The 19901-nt window shown below is 40.3% G+C and overlaps 5 protein-coding genes across 6 annotated transcripts; 2 read left to right on the top strand and 3 right to left on the bottom strand.

Moving 5' to 3' along the window:
* Window positions 1–1278: 1278 nt before the first annotated feature.
* On the top strand, window positions 1279–9796 carry LOC132791910 (uncharacterized). The gene is given in 5 exon segments (XM_060801034.1): window positions 1279–1340; window positions 5309–5667; window positions 6720–7336; window positions 7981–9189; window positions 9191–9796. Coding segments are annotated over 5 exon segments (2271 nt in total). The 5' UTR covers window positions 1279–1293; the 3' UTR covers window positions 9230–9796.
* Window positions 9797–9933: 137 nt separating this feature from the next.
* Window positions 9934–13122, bottom strand: LOC132791912 (speckle targeted PIP5K1A-regulated poly(A) polymerase). 2 transcript variants are annotated; one of them, XM_060801036.1, is made up of 3 exons: window positions 13026–13122; window positions 11817–12234; window positions 9934–11756 (listed from the first exon to the last, which is right to left on the bottom strand). In XM_060801036.1, the coding sequence occupies exons 2-3, from the start codon at window positions 12226–12228 to the stop codon at window positions 10114–10116; spliced, it is 2055 nt and encodes a 684-aa protein (XP_060657019.1). In that variant the 5' UTR covers window positions 12229–12234; window positions 13026–13122; the 3' UTR covers window positions 9934–10113. The 2 variants fall into 2 exon arrangements, with proteins under 2 accessions (XP_060657019.1, XP_060657020.1); XM_060801037.1 differs by lacking the exon at window positions 13026–13122 and having other exon boundaries at window positions 11817–12327.
* Window positions 12368–13146, bottom strand: LOC132791915 (tRNA 2'-phosphotransferase 1). The gene is made up of 2 exons (XM_060801041.1): window positions 13129–13146; window positions 12368–13057 (listed from the first exon to the last, which is right to left on the bottom strand). The coding sequence occupies exon 2, from the start codon at window positions 13011–13013 to the stop codon at window positions 12369–12371; it is 645 nt and encodes a 214-aa protein (XP_060657024.1). The 5' UTR covers window positions 13014–13057; window positions 13129–13146; the 3' UTR covers window position 12368.
* A 174-nt stretch (window positions 13147–13320) lies between these two features.
* On the top strand, window positions 13321–15340 carry LOC132791914 (NADPH-dependent diflavin oxidoreductase 1). The gene has a single exon (XM_060801040.1). It carries the CDS (start codon window positions 13525–13527, stop codon window positions 15265–15267), a length of 1743 nt encoding a protein of 580 aa, XP_060657023.1. The 5' UTR covers window positions 13321–13524; the 3' UTR covers window positions 15268–15340.
* On the bottom strand, window positions 15277–19827 carry LOC132791909 (intraflagellar transport protein 122 homolog). Its single transcript, XM_060801033.1, has 11 exons — window positions 19644–19827; window positions 19345–19575; window positions 17825–19279; window positions 17277–17759; window positions 16943–17217; window positions 16730–16877; window positions 16468–16668; window positions 16284–16404; window positions 15849–16005; window positions 15509–15786; window positions 15277–15453 (listed from the first exon to the last, which is right to left on the bottom strand). Exons 1-11 carry the CDS (start codon window positions 19706–19708, stop codon window positions 15358–15360), a joined length of 3510 nt encoding a protein of 1169 aa, XP_060657016.1. The 5' UTR covers window positions 19709–19827; the 3' UTR covers window positions 15277–15357.
* Window positions 19828–19901: the final 74 nt, after the last annotated feature.

Genomic DNA, 19901 nt, shown 5'->3' with positions numbered 1-19901 from the left:
CAATTTTTTTTATGAGTTACGAATATTCTAAATTTTACATTAACAAACAATTTATTAAATATTTTGTTGATCGTAAGAAAAGAAAATAACTTTATTAAAATTAAATCAATATTTCATATAATTTGTAATTCACTAAAAACATTTCACAACCCAACTTTAAAATTTCGATTTACTTCATGCATGATTATAAGGTGCTCAAAAAGTCAAAAGCACTTTCTAGAATCCTTCATTTTCATATATCAACTGAGACGAAACACCCTGTACTTGCTTAGCCCTACGTAAGCAATGGCGTCGCAACAGCCACGGCGGCGTCGCATCGTTTGTTTTTGTTGTGATTTCAGACTAGCACGTGCCGAAAATTCCACACAAAAACCTGCCGCACATGGCTCCCACTTAATAGCAGCCGAAGCGGCATTTTGTATAGTATTTGCAAATATTTTGGGTGGCACGGCATTCAACAGATGGTTGTAAGACAGAAGCAGCAGCAGCAGCGAGTACAATTACATAGCTGAGCCTGGCCTCAGTCAACGTCGACTGCGCAGTCGCTGTGAGTGTGTGATGGCGTTTAAGGCAACAAACAAATAAACATTGCATACTTTCAGGCGGCGCTCCTTAAATGCAGCGACTCTTGCCGTTGTCGTCTGGCATTGCTCGGCTTTCTCTCTTCCTCTCGTTAGATTCGTTGTGCGTGTATGTGTGTGGTATGTGTGTGTGTGTGTGTGTGTGTGTGTGCGGCGTTAGCGTGCGAAGTGTGAATGTGTGAAAGCTCTCACACTCTCTCTCACTCTCTTCGTCTTCTAAATAGGCTCGTTGCGGCAGCGACAGCGTGCAAAATATTTTGTATTATTATTATCCGTTTGCCAGCCATTGCAGCAGGACACGCGACTCGTCGTGTTTGTGTTGGTGTTACTTAGACTGTGCGTGTGTGTGTGTGTGAGTGTGCTTGTGGCCTGCCACAGTGCAATAAAATGAAAAATTAAAGCACAGCATAACATATTGCTTACCATACTGTATTGTTAGCAATCAATAAAAGCAGCTGCAAAATGCTTGCGAAATGAATTCAAGTGAGTGCTCAAAGTCCTTTTTTTCTTTTTGTTTTTTTGACTTTGACAAATTTGCAGATGCGGAAAAATGCTCTTGCGAAAAAGTTCTCTACACTAGTGTGTGTGTGTGTGTGGCACAAGGATGTGCGTTCGCATGTGTATGTGTGTGTGTGTATCTGTGTACGCGCAGCTTGTTAGTATCTATTGTGCTTGCAATTTTTACGCTGTCGCTGCAATTCAAAATGCTTCAATGGGCAGCTTGACAGCACTTTTGCGTGCGCCTATCTGTCTATATGTGTATGTGTTATTTTTACTACGTCACTACGTCCTCGACATACCTATACATACATATGTATATATGTGAATACGTATAAGTTGTATTCTTGTTGTGTAAATTGCAATGGCAAGCCCACGCTGTGACTCATTTGGCGCTCCTTTCCATAACAAAAAAAGAAATTTAATTAAAACCATGTATAAACCATTAAATAAATGGATTAAATTGTTTAGATATATTGGCCCATTAAACTGTTTACAACCGTGCTCCTTTTGTATTTGTTTTTATTTTGTTTGCGTTCATAAAAAGTAACTCATTTCTTTATACGACAATTGATTTATATTTTGAAATTGATTCATTGTTCGCTTGAGTTCGTTACAGTATTGGCAAGTATTTAAAAAATAAATTAAAAACTAATAACATCCACTTTGAAATGGTTCAGTTTAATTGTTGCGAGATAAGATCGACATGGGTTCAAAAGCAACAGCAATCGAATTGGCTTTCGTCATGCAATCAAACAATTATAAGAGCACAGATTTTTGAAACCAAATTCATGTTTGGTTTGTTTTAAATTGATAAGCAAACAAAACACACATAATCACACTACATATTTATTGTATATGGAAGAAGTATAAATATGAAAAAAGTGTATTCATGAATGAAATTCATTTAATCTATAAAGTGTAGTCAATTCGGAAGTTACACAGCAAAACTTGTACGCACTGGTAAAAATCTGTATAACTAAATAATAATTAATAATATTTCTAAGAATGCGAAATCGAATTTATACGAATAATTGACGATAAACTCTGAATAATAAGTTCGTTTTTGAATTTCAAATAACCTTCCTTATGCATTATTGCATTAAGTCTGGTTAACTTTCATAGAAAGTAAATAAATGTTGCAGCTCAAATATTATCAAAACAATATTAAAAAAAATGCATTACGTGCTCATAGAAAAATCTGTCAGTTTGAAATTTAATTTTCTAAAAATCACACAAAGAAAATTGAAGAGTAGATAAAAAAAAAACGAAGTTCGACACGTTTCAGCTAAAACCGATCAAATATAAAACTACTTTAAACGAGTACTCGTAAAGAAAAGCATACAAAGATGTATATTTATTCATATGAGATATTCTTATTCTTTGGCATGCTCTGCTTAACTGTGCTCTGTTGTGTTAACTATGGAAAACTCGTATACCGGGTGGGACTTTATTAATGTACATAGTTTAAAGATAAAGGTATTTTCTTTTTTATTCAATTCTTTCTTTTCAAATGAAATGAATAATCATTTTCATTATTCTCAACATATTTCGGTTGCATTTTTATTTCTTTTTCAATAGCAATCAACAATCGTGATGTTTGCACACTTGCGTTGGGAATTGCGCAATCCATCATGGTTGCTTTCAGCAATATGACTAAACTGATAGGCAAAAAGAAAACTAATAAATAATTTAGTGGGATATTATCAAGAGACGCAAGACATTTGAATACCCTATGTTAAAAGTTCTACAATTTCCAATGGATGAAGTTTATATTATACAATTGTACAACTAAACGCCAAATAATTTGATAAGGAATTATTATTACACAATTTAACAAATAAAATGACAATTGTCAGAACTCTTATATAGACAAATAAAAAAAATTATAATAAGAAAGAATTGTTTCTATTATTTTTGCAAATTGAAATACATATTTTTGCCTTGGATTGACTACCTCACAATATCTCTCATTTTATGACAACTATTATTATTTTATTAATTGTTTACTCTTACATAACTTAATACCAAATAATATGCACTTCATAGTGTTGAGGTAGTTAAACGAACAACAGCTGTTAAATGAAGAATTTTATCAGCCTAACAAATGATTGTTTTATCAGTTCAGTTAAATGGTCAACAGCTGCTATGCAAAAATATATTGCGATCATTGTAACTGTCAAATAGCTGCGCGTGTTCTTTTTCAATATAAGATATTTTTATTTTAATTGTATATTGCAGATAATTCTTTTTCAATAAAAAATAATATTTTTATTTTAATTTTACATTGCAGATAATTGCATTATTTTCCGGGTGTGCAATTATCGATAGTATACCGCATTCAGTTTCCCTTTTTCTACGGTATCATATGCCATAAATGCACTACGACCATAATAACATTGATGATAGCGATAATGCAAATCGATAGTCTAAACAAATACGTACATACATACATACATATTTATGTAGATATGAGTGCACAACATTTTTAGTGTTAGGTAGACAGAGCGGGAAACGAATCGAATGCCAGCCGAATGACTTCGGGTTTAGCTCGGTACGAGAGAAAGACAGAGAGAGGGAGAGAGAGCGTGCGACTGTTTCGCTTCCGTCCGCAAATGCATTTGCAAAATTGTATTCAACTACACGAGTATCTGTATCTTTTTAAGTGCTCACGGATCGGTAGACAGTACGGATCAACACGCAGCTCTTTCGCTTTCGTTGTTCGAATTATGCAAAATTTTGTGCAGTTCATTATAATTTTGCTAAATTGTCATTTACAAACAAGCCGACCGACCACAGTCATTGCTGTCGCTCATAAGTTAATCAACGTATTCACGCCAATCAATTTAAATGTCATTTAAATGTCATTATCAGTTGTTGAAATTGTCAACAATTTAGTCAAAAGTTACGCTAAAGTAGATTAGCTATGGAAATTTGTGTAATTTCGTACAATCCCAGAGAACTTTTATGCACATAGATGCTGATCTCGTTCTTGGCAGTGAATCTCTTGTGTTGTGTTGTGTGTTGTGCCGTTCCCATTCTAAACATAGACAACATTAAAATAATAATAAAACAAAATACAACATTCTGTAAAAAAAGTGCAAACTGTGCACTTATATTAAATGCAAGTCTTAATTATATGGCATTCAGTCATGAACGATTCTCAATAATTCACAACAAGCGTGTAGTATTTCAGAGTTAATTAAAATCAAGAAACAAAGTGTCGCAGTTTGAATACACTTGCTTAAAAAATGTTCTCTTAGAAGGAGATAACATTTTTACTATTGTTGGTGAGTCTCCTTAAATCTTTATAAGGGAATACTAAAGAGAAACTTCTGGGTTCTTAGTTCCATTAAAAGATTCACAGCATGTATCAGCAGCATGTATCAGCATGTTTTCCCGCCAAAAATTATACCCTTCGCTTAATAGTGCTGGGTATAAGACATGAAGGACATCTAAATTAAAGAGAATGCTTAATATATTACAAACATATGACAGCTTTCCCATCATAAGCAATATTCCATCAAGCCATGAGAATGTTTTCAGACTACACCAATTTAAAGGCAGCAGTAGCGTTCCCAATACAAATTAAATAATAAAATATTAACATAAATGATGATATAATATGCAAAGTGTTTGTCATAAGTTTTTGAATCAATTTAAGTTTCAAGTTCTACATAGTTAATGAATTTCTTTTCTTTAACAATCACAATCACCATTTGCCAACAATAGAAAAGTACGAGTAAGATATAAAAACACCATTTAAAAAAAACAGCTGAAACTAGAAACACAAGTTTTTAAGGAGCTATTAGATAAACATAATACGTTATGCATAGAATTTCAATATAACTATTCAAAATACAATTAAGCACAACCACTTAAAATACGAACAAAAAGCGATATTCAGATATTAGTTTGGGTAACGGGAAACACATACTTCTTTCTGCATTTTGATTAAAAAATGGTTCATGCCTTAACTCGCTATAGACAATCGCTGTTGCTTGCAAAAGCAGCGCAGTGATGAGCACATATTTTGTTTTGCAGCTGTCGACATTACTGATTTCTTCCTATATGAAAACAAAACATGCATTAACAACATGCAAAGCGAAAATGCAACTGAAGACATAATGCGAAAACATGGAAAAAATATTCACAAACAAAAGATTGCTTGGAAATTTTGTAATTACGAATTCAAATTACATATTGTGTACTTGTATTATGTTTTGTAGATCCCAGGGCAGGCTTAGCTTACCCAAGTTGATCCCAAAATCCAGACTCTCGTCCATCACCATGTCTGACAAAAGGCCGCTGTTGGACACGAGAGACAGAGAAGCTGAAGACGATGGCTGCAACAGCAACAGCAGGGAATTCTCAAAGACAACTGGGATAACATACAAATCAACAGCTGCAGCTCCCACAGTCTTCTGGTATGGCCGACAAATATTGCTGCGTCGAAAGTTATTCGTTGGAGTGCTGGTGGTGTTTATATTCTCATATTTCGTTATCGGACCAGCTGATGTGCTTGATCTGGATAGTGTGAGCGGCATTGTTCAAGTGCATCATCAGTCCAACGTATTGGATATGGAAGGTAATTTCCTCAACATTTATTTTGCTAAAGTTAAGCAAAAATAGCAGCTTACTTTGATGAGTAATAGTTACAGTATTTATTATTAGTGAAGTGTTAGTTTTTTTTGTTTAGGAAATTTGTTGCGCTCTATTGCACTCTTTGATCAAATAAATGTCAGTTTATAGCTATAAACACGTTTATTTACTCACGATTATAAAAGAATTTGCGAGCTCATCACAAATTTCGTAGAATTTGCTTAAGCTATTTGCGACACGTCTAAATACTTCAAGTTATTATCTTGCAAGTAGTAATTATAAAATGAAGTATATAATCTATTTGAATTAGCAATTTTTAATAAAATACTTTTATGTTGCAATGTTTTGTTATGCTAAGTTATGTATTTTTTAAAGTGCCTTTAAAAAAGCAGATATTTTTACAATGAGATTGTATTGTCTATAAATTTTCTTTTTTAGTTATTAGTAAATTTTGTTCACTGTTCATTTTCATGTATATTATTTTGTTATGCCTTTAAAGCAATATTATAAAATCACAAATCATAAATGGGAGAATGTTCTGTCTTATCTTTATTTTATTTGCATCTAATTATTTAATTTTTTTGGTAATATTATTAATTTTTGTGGCATATTATTTTGTTACAAAATCAAAGTATAATAATAATTATTTAAAATGAGATTAAATGATTTTTAATATATTTTGCAAGCAGCTTTTTTTATACAATATATTATACAATATTATATGTATGTACATATATGTACACAATATACTTTTTAAAAAGAGGCATTTTTCTGATACAATTTTTTTATTATTTTTATTAATTCGAGCATTTTAATTCTTTCTTTTTATCATTCTTATTACAATTGTAGTTATAGTATAATACTGTTTTTTTTACATGTATTTATTTTGATTACCTTATCAGCTCGTATTTCATTTCTCTCACATTTCCTTATTTTTTCCAACTCTTTTTTGTCTTATGTGTACCAATGCATGCCTTCCATGTGTCATCTTCCATCCTCGTTTTTTCGTTTGAACATGTTTTGTGGACAATCTGTAAGATGCACCGATGTCAGTTGCAATCGTTGCGGAAGTTAATCAGACAATACTCTTGCCACAAGGTTATCTCGTGTACAGCAATCAGTGCCGAATTGTCGACTTGGATCCCTACAAACGCGAGGTGATGCGCCACTTCAAACGCGTCTCCTACAAGCCCTGCAAGCAGCGACTGCCATTGACCCAAGTGCGCTACGATGAGACCACTCGACGCTACGTGCTGAGCATCAATTCGACGGCATTCGAAGAGTATCCGGTGAAGCATACGCTCAGCTGTTGTTACATGGGCGTCGAGCGGGTGAGCGAAACGAATGTCAGTACAACGCATTGTCAGCACTTCAAGAGCAAAGCGCAAATTGCGAACACCACGGACAGTGTGATTGTCAAGTGCTCCACGGAACGGGGACAGATCTACATCAATGGGCATGCCACGATACCAGAGCGAACGGATATACGACAACGTCTCAAGCAATGGCGGAAACAGGATCAAGGACGACGAGTGCCCAGCGTGCTAATGATTGGCATCGATAGCATCTCGAGGGTGAATCTGATTCGGGCCATGCCCAAGACAGCGCAATACTTGTATGACAACGATTGGTTCGAGCTGGCGGGCTACAATAAGGTGAGTTTAGGGGAAGCTAAAAACATGCTTATTTTTTTAAATTATATGAACGATAAAAACTAATAATACGTATTAGCTATACAAACAAAGCTTATGATTACTTTCTACAATGCTAATGATATTTTGGTATTTTCATAAATGTTAGACCCTAAACATTATTTCATTGCAAAATCATATGGTTTAAAATAAATATCAAGTACGAAATAAGTGTATATCAAACATCAAGTTTTTGAAAAGAAAAGCGAAAATTATATATAAATATTCTTAGTGATTTTTATTTTATCCAAAAAAATGTATACATAAAGTGTTTTATAATACAACTATTATGCTTTTGTGTAAATAAAAACAGATAGCTCACGTTTTTTTTGCTAAATATAAAATTTAGTATTTCCAAATATACAAATATACAAAAACATATGTATAATATAACAATATGTCCATAAAAAAAATATGCAAAAGTATGTAGATACTATTTGTGTATGCTTTTCCCCTAAAATAAATATTAAGTATATATAAGTTTATTTTTGCAAATAACATAAATATTATTTATGATTTGCTCACTATAAGTATCAATTATAAATAAATATCAAAAATATAAATTATATAAAAGTATGTACCTAATCCAAGTACTTCTGCTCTATCAGATTGATGACAATACATTTCCCAACATAATGGCACTGATGACCGGCTACAATCTGAGCAATGCGATGAAGCACTGCAATCCCTATGTCTCGGGTGGCCTGGACAAATGCGACTTTGTGTGGAAGCGCTACAAGCAGCATGGCTACGTGACTGCTTATGGCGAGGATGCTGTGAAAATCAACACCTTTAACTACCTGAAAAAGGGCTTCAAGCAGCCGCCCGTCGATTACTATTTGCGACCATATCTCGCAGCTGCCGAGAAGATGCTGGATGTGAATATGGTGCTTGGACTGCCTCATTGTCTGGGCTTTGAGACGGAGTCGGAGCATGTGTACAACTATGCTCTGGAGTTTGCGAGACGCTATCGTAACGAGAGTTTCTTTGGCTTCTTCTGGACGAATACGCATAGCCATGGTGACATTTCGCAGACCAGCTCGATGGATGACTATCTGAGGGATTATCTGCTGCGACTGGTGGCGCAGGGCACCATGAAGCACAGCATTGTGGTGTTCTTCAGCGATCATGGACTACGCTTTGGACCAACACGTTCCACCTGGTCGGGACACCTCGAGGAGCGACTGCCCTTTCTCTTCATCTGGCTGCCGCCATTTATGCGCTCGCAGCATCCTGAATTCGTGGAGGCGTTGCGTCTGAATCGCAATCGTCTGACTACGCCATACGATCTGCATTTGACACTGAAGCACATCCTCACACTAACTGGACGCACCGATAGCCTGGAGACGGGACTGGACACGGCCAAGGATTGTCCGCAGTGCCAGAGTTTGCTGTTGCCCGTGCCTTTGAATCGCAGCTGCGAGGATGTGGCCATAGCGGATCATTGGTGCACCTGTTGGTCCTACGATGCCGTCTACAAGAACTCCAAGACCATTCGGCATCTGGGCGAGCGAGTGGTGCATTATCTCAACGATTTCGTGACCAACTTTCGCAATGGCAGCCTTGCGCATCTTTGTCAACCGCTGGCGTTACAAACCATCACTTCGGCGTATAAAGCGCGCATTGTGGACACCGCCGATCTGAGTGGTAATCAGGTGTATTGGTTGACCTTCTCGACATCACCCAATCAGGCATTGTATGAGGCAACGGTGCGGTACAATAAGCGGCTGTCCAGTGAGGAAAATGTGCTGGTCACCGGCTCCGTGAGTCGCCTGAATTCGTACAGCGGCGAGGCGGATTGCATGAATGATTTTGCGATCAAAAAAATACTGTTATTGCCGCCATAAAAGTGGCTAGATTCGATTCGATTTAGGCTGATGGCCAACAAACCCCCCCCCAAGTGCCGTTATACTTGTAGTCATTATTTTGTAGAGGTAACGATAAGTAGCAGTTACAATAACTTGTTAGACTTTAGCAACAAATTATTTGGTGCCGTGTGGGCGTTAACAACACCAGACTCGGAAACATTTCCAGAGCAGCAAACGTGATAATATTTACTTAATATATACATACTTAACCTACCTACTCTTAATATATTAATATACTATAACTTGTATATACTACTAAATTATACTCATATATATATATGTATATGTATATCGAAAGTACTTTTTGCTCACTCCTTAGACAGACTTGAAATTATTCCAATTCCAATTTATAATATCCTTACATTTACTTATCTCATATATCCCAACAAACTTACAACAAAGATTGCCAACATTTCAATTACAATTATTGTTATGATGAATTACGCTTAAGTTTGCGGTATCAAATACTAAATAACTTGTACCACTTAATGCAAAATGTATTTGTTTGCAACAACAAAATGAGTTTGTTCATAGAAAAATCTCATTAGTAAATAAAGTATATCGAAATTAATTCGTTTTCTTTTCATTTATTTCCTTAATTAAACTTAATCCTAAGGCGAGTATAACGAAAATTCTAATATTTTACAACTAATAGAAATAGTAATTAAAGAAAAAATTTAGTCAACATAAATGAAAAGTGATTTAATGAATTAATAAAGTCGAGAAATTTCAATTTATTCTGAATAAGTCAGGTAACCTAAAATTTTAAATGTCTTTATACATACGTATATATATATAGTAGATTACATTATTGATTGGCGGCCAATAATTGTAAATTTCCAAGATCTCTTAAAATATATTCAGAAGACAAATTCAACGCTCATATTGAAAACTGATGACCTTCTCCTTAAAGTTATAGTTGCAGAGCATATTCTTCAGTGACTTGAAAAACTTCGTCAGCGGACTGTGTCGCTGAAGACCCAAAGCATCGCCGGGCATCGGCTGCAGTTCGAGGCGAAGCTCTTTGTAGTCCTCAGCGATGATCAGCGAGAGGTGACCACGCATATTGACAACATAGCTAGGATTCTGAGGTCGTGTTTTGCTAAACTCAACTGTTTGCTGCAACTGCTGGGCAAAGAAAGATTGCCTTGTGCTGCGTTGAAATTTCCGCGCACTCCAAGTATCCAATGTTGTGCTTATCTGCCAGGTCATGTTTAATGGGAGGGCATTTGTGTCTGTGGCAGGTACATTCGCATCCAACTCTTTCATACTTAAGGCATAAATATGCGATAAAATATCCTTAATAGCGTCCACATAGCATTCAACCCATAAATAATAAATTGATTTCGTTTGCTTGCGAGCTTTGCTCAAGACATCGGATTTCAAAGTCTTCAGATCATTATTGGTGGGTGTGAGTGTATAAACATGCATCAATGGCATACAACTATTGTCCGTAACCGTTGGCTTTCTGTCATCCTTCAACGATGGTTCATCCGCTTTGGCAGCTAAAGTTGTAGAGGCAACATCAGCCTTAGCTTCAACTGCAACAGCATCTGCAACTGCATCGACAGTCTTCACTTCTTTCTTTGGCATCTGTTTGCGTTGCTTAGCTGGGAGCACGTGTTCCAAGCGATGTTCCTCCACCAGATGCTCGGCAAGCCCAAACAGCAAGTAGTCATAAAATTTGGGCGGCGTTGACTTTAGTTTAGTATCATTGCATGCCTCGTTTGCCGCTGCCAAACACTGATTGAGATAGTATAGATTCGTTTGTGATATGGATTGACCTACATTACGCGTTAGCTCAAATGGATCCTGCACGCAAACACAACGTTCAATATTAAACGGTTCGATGCGCTCTTGCATGGCAGTCTCGATGGCTAGCACTTGAGCATTGTATTCGGGAAAGTTGCCGGGCACCGTGAACGCTGCTTCCACATCCAAGGCATGGCCCAAATACGGCGACAGCATCTTCTTCTCAAAGTCCATGTGACTGTAGAGCTCAAAGAATCCGCTGACCAGATCAAAGGTGGTCAAACTAGCCGGCAAAGCTGGCACATGCTCAAAGCTATACGCATAGTTAATGCCTCCAATATCCAAGACAGGAATGCCATACTGCAGCTCCTTAATCGAGGGCAAGTGTCGTTGCTGTTGCAGCTGATAAATGATGAGCGTAATCAGGCAATAGCTTGTCATGACATTGCTAATAATCATCAGTTTCTTGGCCCAAATCTTTAGGAACAAGAACAGCTCACGTAGGCGTACATCTCGATTCAACAGTTCGGCCACAAAGCGAGAATTATGGGTGCTATTCGGACTGGACATGCTGATGTCGAGACGCAAGCCGCTCGCCACATGCTTGCAGCGAATGATTGGAACTCGAGCATGTCGTATGGCAATCACATCTGAAAAGCAACCCGTGCGACGCAAAAAGCTGTTGGTTCTCTTGTACAATTGACTATGCGACATCGCATTCGAGTTGCCGTGAATGGATTCCAAATACAAATCAATATCGCTATCTGCAAAGAAGAAAGTGACATTGATTATTATAGATACTAATAGTGTAATATATTGCATACCCTTCAAAGCCAAGCCCGTGACTAGCGAGCCAAATGGATAGACCTTAACTTTGCCCTGCATCTGATTCTGTATGTTCTTGCGCACTTCCTGAAAACATTCCGCCAATGCAGCACTATTGCCAGCATAGAATCCCAATACAGCACGCAGTTGCTGTCCAGGTGGTGACTGGACTAGCAATGCCTCCAGCAGGCGTCGTTCGGATTGAGTTTGTTCGCTGGCAAAGAGTTTGGTGACGGCATCGAGGCATTTTCGCAGCTTCTTCTGTGGCTTGATTGTGTGCTTGAGTAACTCGTGTGCCAAACATTCTTGCAGTGTCTTAAACGGAGCATCGCATACTTTGCAATTGGCCGCATCCTCTTGGCCCAATGGCAATTTGGACTTAGTTTGACGAGATTCCACGTCGCTGGTCATTGTTCTCTAAAAATGTAATTGGAAAAGCAACAATTTAAAACTCAAAGTGAATTTTATTTGCAAGACACACACAACGATATATTCTCCAGCACAACTCTATAGTCGTAGTTGTAGCTGATAGTGTATAGTTTATAATTTGACTAAATTAACAACGATTTCCCCGTGCGTCGATCGACAACACGTTGGAAATATTCCGTTAGAATGCTGCCCTCGATTCCGGCGCAAAGCACAACATTGTTGCTCGAACGGAATAGCTCAAGCTGATGCTCCAACACCTTGGCCACATTCAAATAGATCAGCAGCTGGCAATCTCCACGGAATCCACTGATGACACCACGTTTATCACCCTCGCTGTTGTTGAGCACAGCGAAGTGAACATGATTGCGTTGCATGCGCTTTAGACCCTCGCTCTTGATGCGCTCCCAGTGACGATAGTAGGTGCCATGGACCACAACAGCCCCTGGCGGCAACTGCTCTATGCTTTGTATGCGCTCTAAGCACGCCTCCGACGTCACAGCGCCCAGCGAATGTCCTTGATTGGCGCGTATCTCTTGAGCTCCTGTCACGGGATTGCAGCGCAGTGTATATCGTTGCTTAGCGTCTGCGGCCACAAGTTCCTTTAGTTTTTCTAGGCTAAAGTTGGCGCCATAGCGTGGATGCCGTTGAATATCAGTGACACAGACAAAACCTTCTGGCTGTATTGCGATTCCCTCTTTTTGGGCGCCATGACGCAGTAGCCATGAGAGCTGTTTACTCAATTGTGTGTTGGATTGTGTTTTTGCCATGGTATTACTCACTTTTTTCTACGTTAAGTATCGTTCATTTTATTCTTTTAAAAAGCAAACCAAAGTACAATCATATTGTTAAATTTAATTATGATAACATCATTCAACTACATACCACATTTTTCGATTGATGTACTATCGACAATCGATATCGGGAAATGTGTGTGTACTATAAACCTTGTACGTATTTGTTGTGACGTCACAACTGCACATATCAAGTAAAAAAGTACGTTAAACAGAACAGAAAAAACTGAAATTAATTTGAAATTTTATTGGAAAAAATATATTTTTATTAGTTTAATTTCCTCTATTTTATATTTAGTTCAATTTATTTAATTAATTGGGTTTGCACATAGTAATTACAGTTGCTCGATGAGATTGGCAACCTTATTGATTTCCTGCAGCCATGAACTAAACAGCTGGTCAGCCGATCAGCTGTTATGCCGGCCTTCACCACAATAAACATTTCGTGTTCTTGCGTTAACTCGTGTAAATTTTAAAGTTCAAAATTATGCGTATTTTGGTCCTTTATGGCAGCCAAACTGGCACCGCACAGGATGTGGCTGAACACATATGGCGTGAGTCGCGTCAATGGGGCTTCGAGGGTCCCGTGCTCTCGCTGCAAGACTACAACATTCAGCAGCTTGTGGAAGAGCGCCTCGTGATTTTTGTGGTAGCCACCACTGGAGATGGCACCGAGCCGGACAACATGAAACAAGCATGGCGCTTTCTACTGAAGCGCAGCTTGCCCAGCAATTCATTGACTGGTCTGCAATTCGCCTGCCTTGGCCTTGGGGACTCCAGCTACTCCAAGTTTAATTATGCAGCCAAAAAGTTGCATAAACGTTTGCTGAACTTGGGCGCCACATCACTATGTCCCCTGGGCTTGTGCGATGATCAGCATGACTATGGACATCTGGGTACTTCGCTGGCCTGGGCAGCGTCCCTGTGGGAAACACTAAGCAGTACGCTAGCTGTGCACAAAAAAGAAAATCCCGTGGATGTTAAAATGTGGAATGTACGAGTTTTGGAGCAACCTCCCGCTTTAGATGAGGAACAGCGCTTACAGTGGACCCAAAGCCAGACACCTCAACTGTTTAAATTAATAGAAAATGTCCGCACAACCGCTGCGGATCATTTTCAGGATGTGCATTTGCTGCGTCTACAAGGAATTGGCAGTGAAACGACTACGTGGCAACCCGGCGACGTGCTTGATGTACAGCCACAGAATAGCGCACAAATTGTACAAGAATTCTTTGACCTACTACAAGAACATCAACTGCCATTCGATGCCAACACTTGGATTGAAGTGACGTCTGCTCATGAGGACTTACCGCTTCCCTTGCCTTATGCAACTTCATTGACACTAGAGCAAGCTGCTCGGCATATTTGGGATCTGACTGCCAAGCCGCGGCAACGTTTCCTTGAGGTGCTCGCGCAAAACTGCGAGGATGAATTGGAGCGCGAAAAACTCTTGGAGTTTTGCACAGCCGAAGGATTGGACGATCTGATTGCCTACGTAAATCGACCACGTCGCACACTGCTAGAGCTGTTACAGGACTTTAGACATGCCACATCTAAGCTAACGCTATCGCAACTGTTTGAGATGATGCCACTGATACAAATGCGCAGCTTTTCCATTGCCTCCGATGTCTCGGCGGGCACACTCGACTTGCTGGTGGCTATCGTCAACTACAAGACCATAATGCATACGCCGCGACTGGGTTTGTGTTCCAATTGGCTCAAGCAACTACCGCCTGGTGTGGAGCTTCGTGCTCTCATTAAATCAGGCACCATGAGCTGGCCCAAAGAGCCACAAACTCCATTGATTATTATTGGACCCGGCACTGGCATTGCGCCCTTTCGCAGCATAATCCAGCATCGTTTGCAGCAGCAGCAAACTGGCGTAAGCATTGGGAAAATTGAAGTGTTCTTTGGCTGTCGCAATAAGGACAAAGATTACCACTTTGCAACCGACTTTGAGGCATGGAAAGCTGAGCAAAACATTAAAGTACATGTGGCCTTCTCACGCGATCAAGAGAACAAGGTTTATGTGCAGCATCTGATCAAGGAACGTGGCTCCCACTTGGCTAAGTTGATCAGGGAGCAAAATGCTTACGTCTATGTGGCAGGCAGCTCCAACAACATGCCAAAAGCGGTGAGAGAAGCATTTATCGAAGCATTGGATAATGATGCAAACTATGTGGATCAACTGATGAAACAGCGACGCTATCAAGAGGAAACATGGGCGTAGTTAGCAATATAATTTAAGTATTTAGTTTCTATTTTGTTGGGACGGATATTACAAAATACATCACTTAAGTAAATACATTGCTAATTTTACTTAAAAGTCTTCCAGCAGCTTGTCAGATGAAGTGCGACAGAAGGGACAATAACCCTTCTGCAGCACCTGCAACTCAAAATCCTCAGCATAAAAGAGCTACAAAGAAGAGCAATTAGATCGTTGTATTGTTTTAAGATATTTACAGACTCACCAGCAGACATTCGGAGCAGTAGGTGACCTGCAGATCGGGCAATATGTTGCGATAGTAAATGTTGCGTATATGTTTATTCTGTCGCTTGAGTATTAACACATGGTTCGGATCAATGGCACGCAACGCATTGCGATCCAAACTCAAGGGCAATGCGCTGGCCACATCCTCGTTGAAGGGATCTGCATCCTCGGGATTCTTGGCAGGCGCCAAAAGCAAACGCTCTGCTTCTGAGTCTGTTATGTCCACTTCAGGATAAAATTGTACTAAAGGTAATATTTCTGCAAATGGAAAAATAGAAGTTTAAATGCAAAGTTGTTGCATTGTTTAAACATTTGCTTACCAAAAGAAACAAATGAGAATATGTAGTCCTGTCGACAGGTGGGACAATTGTTGTTATTCAAATGTTGGCTGTAGTTGGAACATTTGTAGCAAAGCGGCAGCAGCTCCTCGGGATCATTGAAGCCGCTCTTGCAGGCCTTGCTATTCAGGTAATTGAGCTGCGAATAAAAAATGTATTATAAGTGGAGTTACATTTGGATATGCGGCTTCTTCTTTAGCACAAGTGTTGTGTAAAATATTTCTTTTAAACCTTAATATTATTATTAATACCTCCAATGATTTTAAATTGAAGAATAAGTTTCTTTAGAAAACATATTCAGGTGCATCAATATAGTATCATTTAAATTAATATTCTGGCCTATCTTTAACATGCGAAGGATTTCAGTTTATAGTATAAACTTTAATAAGTAGAGGGTTTAATATACGTCAAACTCACATCGATTTGCTCTTGAACTCCCGCTGGGGGCTTCAGCGACTGCAGTCGCTTATTGACCAACAGACACAGTTTATTGGCCTGCAGCAACTTGGCCTGTTTGGCGAGCGTAAAGAGCACTGAACTGTAAGTAAAATAAGCATTAATTAAATCTATGTTCTTTCTAGATTAATTACCAATTACTTACAACATACTGACGCCCTTCGGGGCGCTTTTGTGCTCCACTTCATTGAAAATGAAACGGCTTACATTAAATAGACTGACGGGTGAATGAGTGGTAAATGGTTCCTTCATATAGTTGTAGATGACGCTATAGGCATAATAGACCTTGGCAATGCGCAAATGGTTTTTGTACTCGTTCAGGTGATGATCAATGGCATTTTGTTCACTATTATATGATAAGAATAAGATTTAATTACTCTAATTTATAATAATATAATAAAACCTACGGCTTCTCATGATAGATGTCCAAATATTGCTTCGCAAGCAGCCAGTAAAAGTAGCTGGCATCCAGATAACGTTCTTCAACAATTGCCGTATTGCTCAGCTGCTTTAACAGACGATTGGCATCCTTGGTGCGTCCGGCTTTTAAATAAGCTGTGTAGATATCAATTAAGATTAATTAATGCTAATTTTTTTGCTAAATTCTTTGCTTTACGTACCCTGATGCGCATCAATGAACTGATCCGTTTCGGCCAGCCACTGCGCATGCTGGAAATGCACCGTGGGGAGCAACTCCGGCAGTGCTTCGGCTAGACGAAACGCCTCTGGCCAATCCTGCACCTCGACATGCAGCTGCACCACTTGCGCCTCGTCGCCCAGCTTCTTAAACATCTCAGCAGCCAACGGCAAAGCCTTCAGTGTCTTCAGATTCTGCGCTACTGATTGCAAAGCGTCGCGTTCACTCAGGCTCAAACGTCGACCAATATCATAAAGACTGCAAATTACATAAAATTGATCACTTCAGTTCAGGGTAAGTAGATTAGCTTGACTTACACATCCGCCCAGCCCTGCTCGGCCACAATGTCAATAGCTTTCTGATGCTCGCCGGCAGAGAGCAGCAACTCGGCTGCCGCTCGTGGCTCTTTTACAGAATACGCCCACTCGGCACGCTTACGCACCAGTTCACGTTTCTCCGGTTCGCTGCCATCCTTGAGATACTCCTGAGCCAAATCAAACATGCGCAGATCCGTGTACATTTCCAGCGCACGTGTTGATTGTCCGCATTTGAGAAATAGACGCGCTGCCTCCTTGAACTTGCCAGCAAAAGCACTGCTCTCGCCCAGCAACACTTCCTTGGGCACGCTGGCACGTTGCTGCTGCTCCCGCAGCTCACTGATGACCTGTAGCCAAGGCAGATTGCGCACCTTGACGTACGCATCGCGTGCAATGTTGATGTGCAGCGCCTCCAAGGCGGACTGCGCCAATCCCTCCCAGTCGCTGATGGTGACTCCCAGACAGGCGACCTGGTATGCCTCACTGCAAGAATATACAAGGATTCATTTGAATCACGTGGTATATACTCCAAATATTCTACTACTCACTCAAACAGTCCTGACTCGATAAACTGCCACATGGTGGCGCCCAGCGCCAGTGGCGTGTTGTGCATAATGTTGCCCCGTAAACAGAAGGCAGTGGCGCCACACAGTCCAACCACAACGCCGTGCATGTTCTGTGGCGCCCTCGGCGGCAGATTTCCAACACGCACACTCAAGCCGCCGCTGCTGTGCGTATAGCAAAGCATCGTGTCGAGATGTGTGTTCCACGTGACACTATTGACACCCGCATCCTGATAGAGTATGGTGTCGTTGACCAAGTCCCGGACCACCAAACGACCAGCATCGTCCACAACAGCAATCTTACTGCGATTGGCATTGATGTCCAGACAACGCACCGCCGACACCGCTGTGGTGACGAGCAACGGCAGCGAATTGTTGAGAAAGATGCGAAACACTTGACCATTCTTCAGTCCCACCATGAGTCCCTCTCGTCCCGGCGGACCGCCTGTGACCTTAATGTAGCGAATGAACGAGTCCATGATCCATTCCCGTTGCAGCGCGCCATCGAAGTCCAGGCACTGCAGTCGCTTCTCTTGGCACAACACAATATTCTTGCCGCACACCACAAGCAAACTGCAATCGAACTTTTGTTGTATCTTCTCGCGTACTTTGTAGTGCATGGGCTCGTTCTCTGTTGAGCTGAGCTCGTAGAGCACCACACGTTCTGGTAGCTGGACGGCCAAACGATTCCTATAGATAGCAATCTTTTGCACCAGATCGCGACACTTGATGCGCACCTTTTGTCCTGATATCAAGTGCTGTATGATCACATCGCACATGTTCTCGCGAAACGCGTAACGTTCGCGATATAAAGCATGCACAGTGCTGGACGCAATGTTAAAGCTGGCCAGCGTGCCATCCTCGCATCCTATGGTATAGGATTGTCCATTGGGATGTATGGCCACCGTCCAGATCCACGAGTCAAAACCATCGCCCAGCGTGCCCAAGCGTACTCCATCTCGTGTGAAGAAGTGCAAATTTCCAGTACAGCCGCCAACCACACAAAACTCACCATTTGGAAAGTATTGCATGCAAAGCGGATCAAAGGAGAGTGCGCGTTCCTTGCCAATCATTTGGCCGCTGAGCGTGTGAAACGAGAGCGTTTGACCCCAATCCGCAATGGCAATTGTGTCCACGCTGCCGGCTCCATTGGCGGGACAACACTGCACGCTAAACACGGAGCTTGACGAGCCGCCTGGTCGATCAATACGTCCCTTCTCCTCGCCCAGTTTGTTGCGTATGGATATGGAGCCGTTGGCCAGGCCAAGTATCAAGTATTGTCCATCATTGGTCCAAGCGCAGCCATTGACGCGAGACCCAATCTTGTACTTTTGCACCGCCTTTTGATCTGCGGACCAGAAGGCAAAATCCGATATGGAACATGAGGCCAAATGATGTGAGATGGGATTAAAGCACATGCATTGTATGGAGTCGCTGTGACTGCGTGGGATAAGAATATTAGTAAGTAAAAGGAAAAGTCTAAAATTGAGTTAAGCAGCACTTACGAATACTTGAGCAGCCCCTCCAGCTGTGGTGACCACACAATGACAATCTTATCCGCTGCCCCACTGGCAAAGCGTTTGCCATCCCGGGAATAAACTACTGCATTGACAGTATCTTTGTGTGCCTTCAAGGTGTTTAGCAATGAGCCATCGTTGGGATTGTAGATGAGCAGGCGATCCCCTGCTGCCACCACCAATTGGCTGCCATCGGGTGCATAGCAGACAGAGTGGACGCTGTATAAGATGTAAACAATCAACAAATGCAGGCAACAAGTGGTTGGTTATTGTTCTTGAAAATTTACCTTGTCTTCTCGTCTTTAGCATTCGGAAATTCGATGCGTTCCAACCATTTAAGCACGCCACGCATTGTTTTTTCTTAATTTATTTATTGCAGTTGCATAGTCGGCACTTTTTCCATATTATTTATGTTTTGTTTGGGACCAAAACAAAAGCTGCCATGGCAACCAAAGCGGTTACTTAAATATCGATACTAAACTATCGATAGCGATAAGGTGGGGAAGCAACAGTGCAATCGATGGACAAAAACAGCTGTTCAACGA

Source organism: Drosophila nasuta, chromosome 3 (assembly GCF_023558535.2).
Source record: "Drosophila nasuta strain 15112-1781.00 chromosome 3, ASM2355853v1, whole genome shotgun sequence".
Taxonomy (NCBI): Eukaryota; Metazoa; Arthropoda; class Insecta; order Diptera; family Drosophilidae; genus Drosophila; species Drosophila nasuta.
This window is presented reverse-complemented; position numbering and strand designations above follow the sequence as displayed.

What these genes read in the sequence shown, in the direction of transcription:
- LOC132791914 (XM_060801040.1), top strand. Translation starts at nt 13,525, where the DNA reads ATGCGTATTTTGGTCCTTTATGGCAGCCAAACTGGCACCGCACAGGAT.
- LOC132791912 (XM_060801036.1), bottom strand. Translation starts at nt 12,228, where the DNA reads ATGACCAGCGACGTGGAATCTCGTCAAACTAAGTCCAAATTGCCATTG. An exon ending in CACGGGCTTGGCTTTGAAGG is followed by an intron (nt 11,757 to 11,816) that starts GTATGCAATATA and finishes TCTTCTTTGCAG; the next exon opens with ATAGCGATATTGATTTGTAT.
- LOC132791915 (XM_060801041.1), bottom strand. Translation starts at nt 13,013, where the DNA reads ATGGCAAAAACACAATCCAACACACAATTGAGTAAACAGCTCTCATGG.
- LOC132791909 (XM_060801033.1), bottom strand. Translation starts at nt 19,708, where the DNA reads ATGCGTGGCGTGCTTAAATGGTTGGAACGCATCGAATTTCCGAATGCT. An exon ending in GCTAAAGACGAGAAGACAAG is followed by an intron (nt 19,576 to 19,643) that starts GTAAATTTTCAA and finishes CATCTTATACAG; the next exon opens with CGTCCACTCTGTCTGCTATG. An exon ending in GTTCATTGATGCGCATCAGG is followed by an intron (nt 16,878 to 16,942) that starts GTACGTAAAGCA and finishes ATATCTACACAG; the next exon opens with CTTATTTAAAAGCCGGACGC.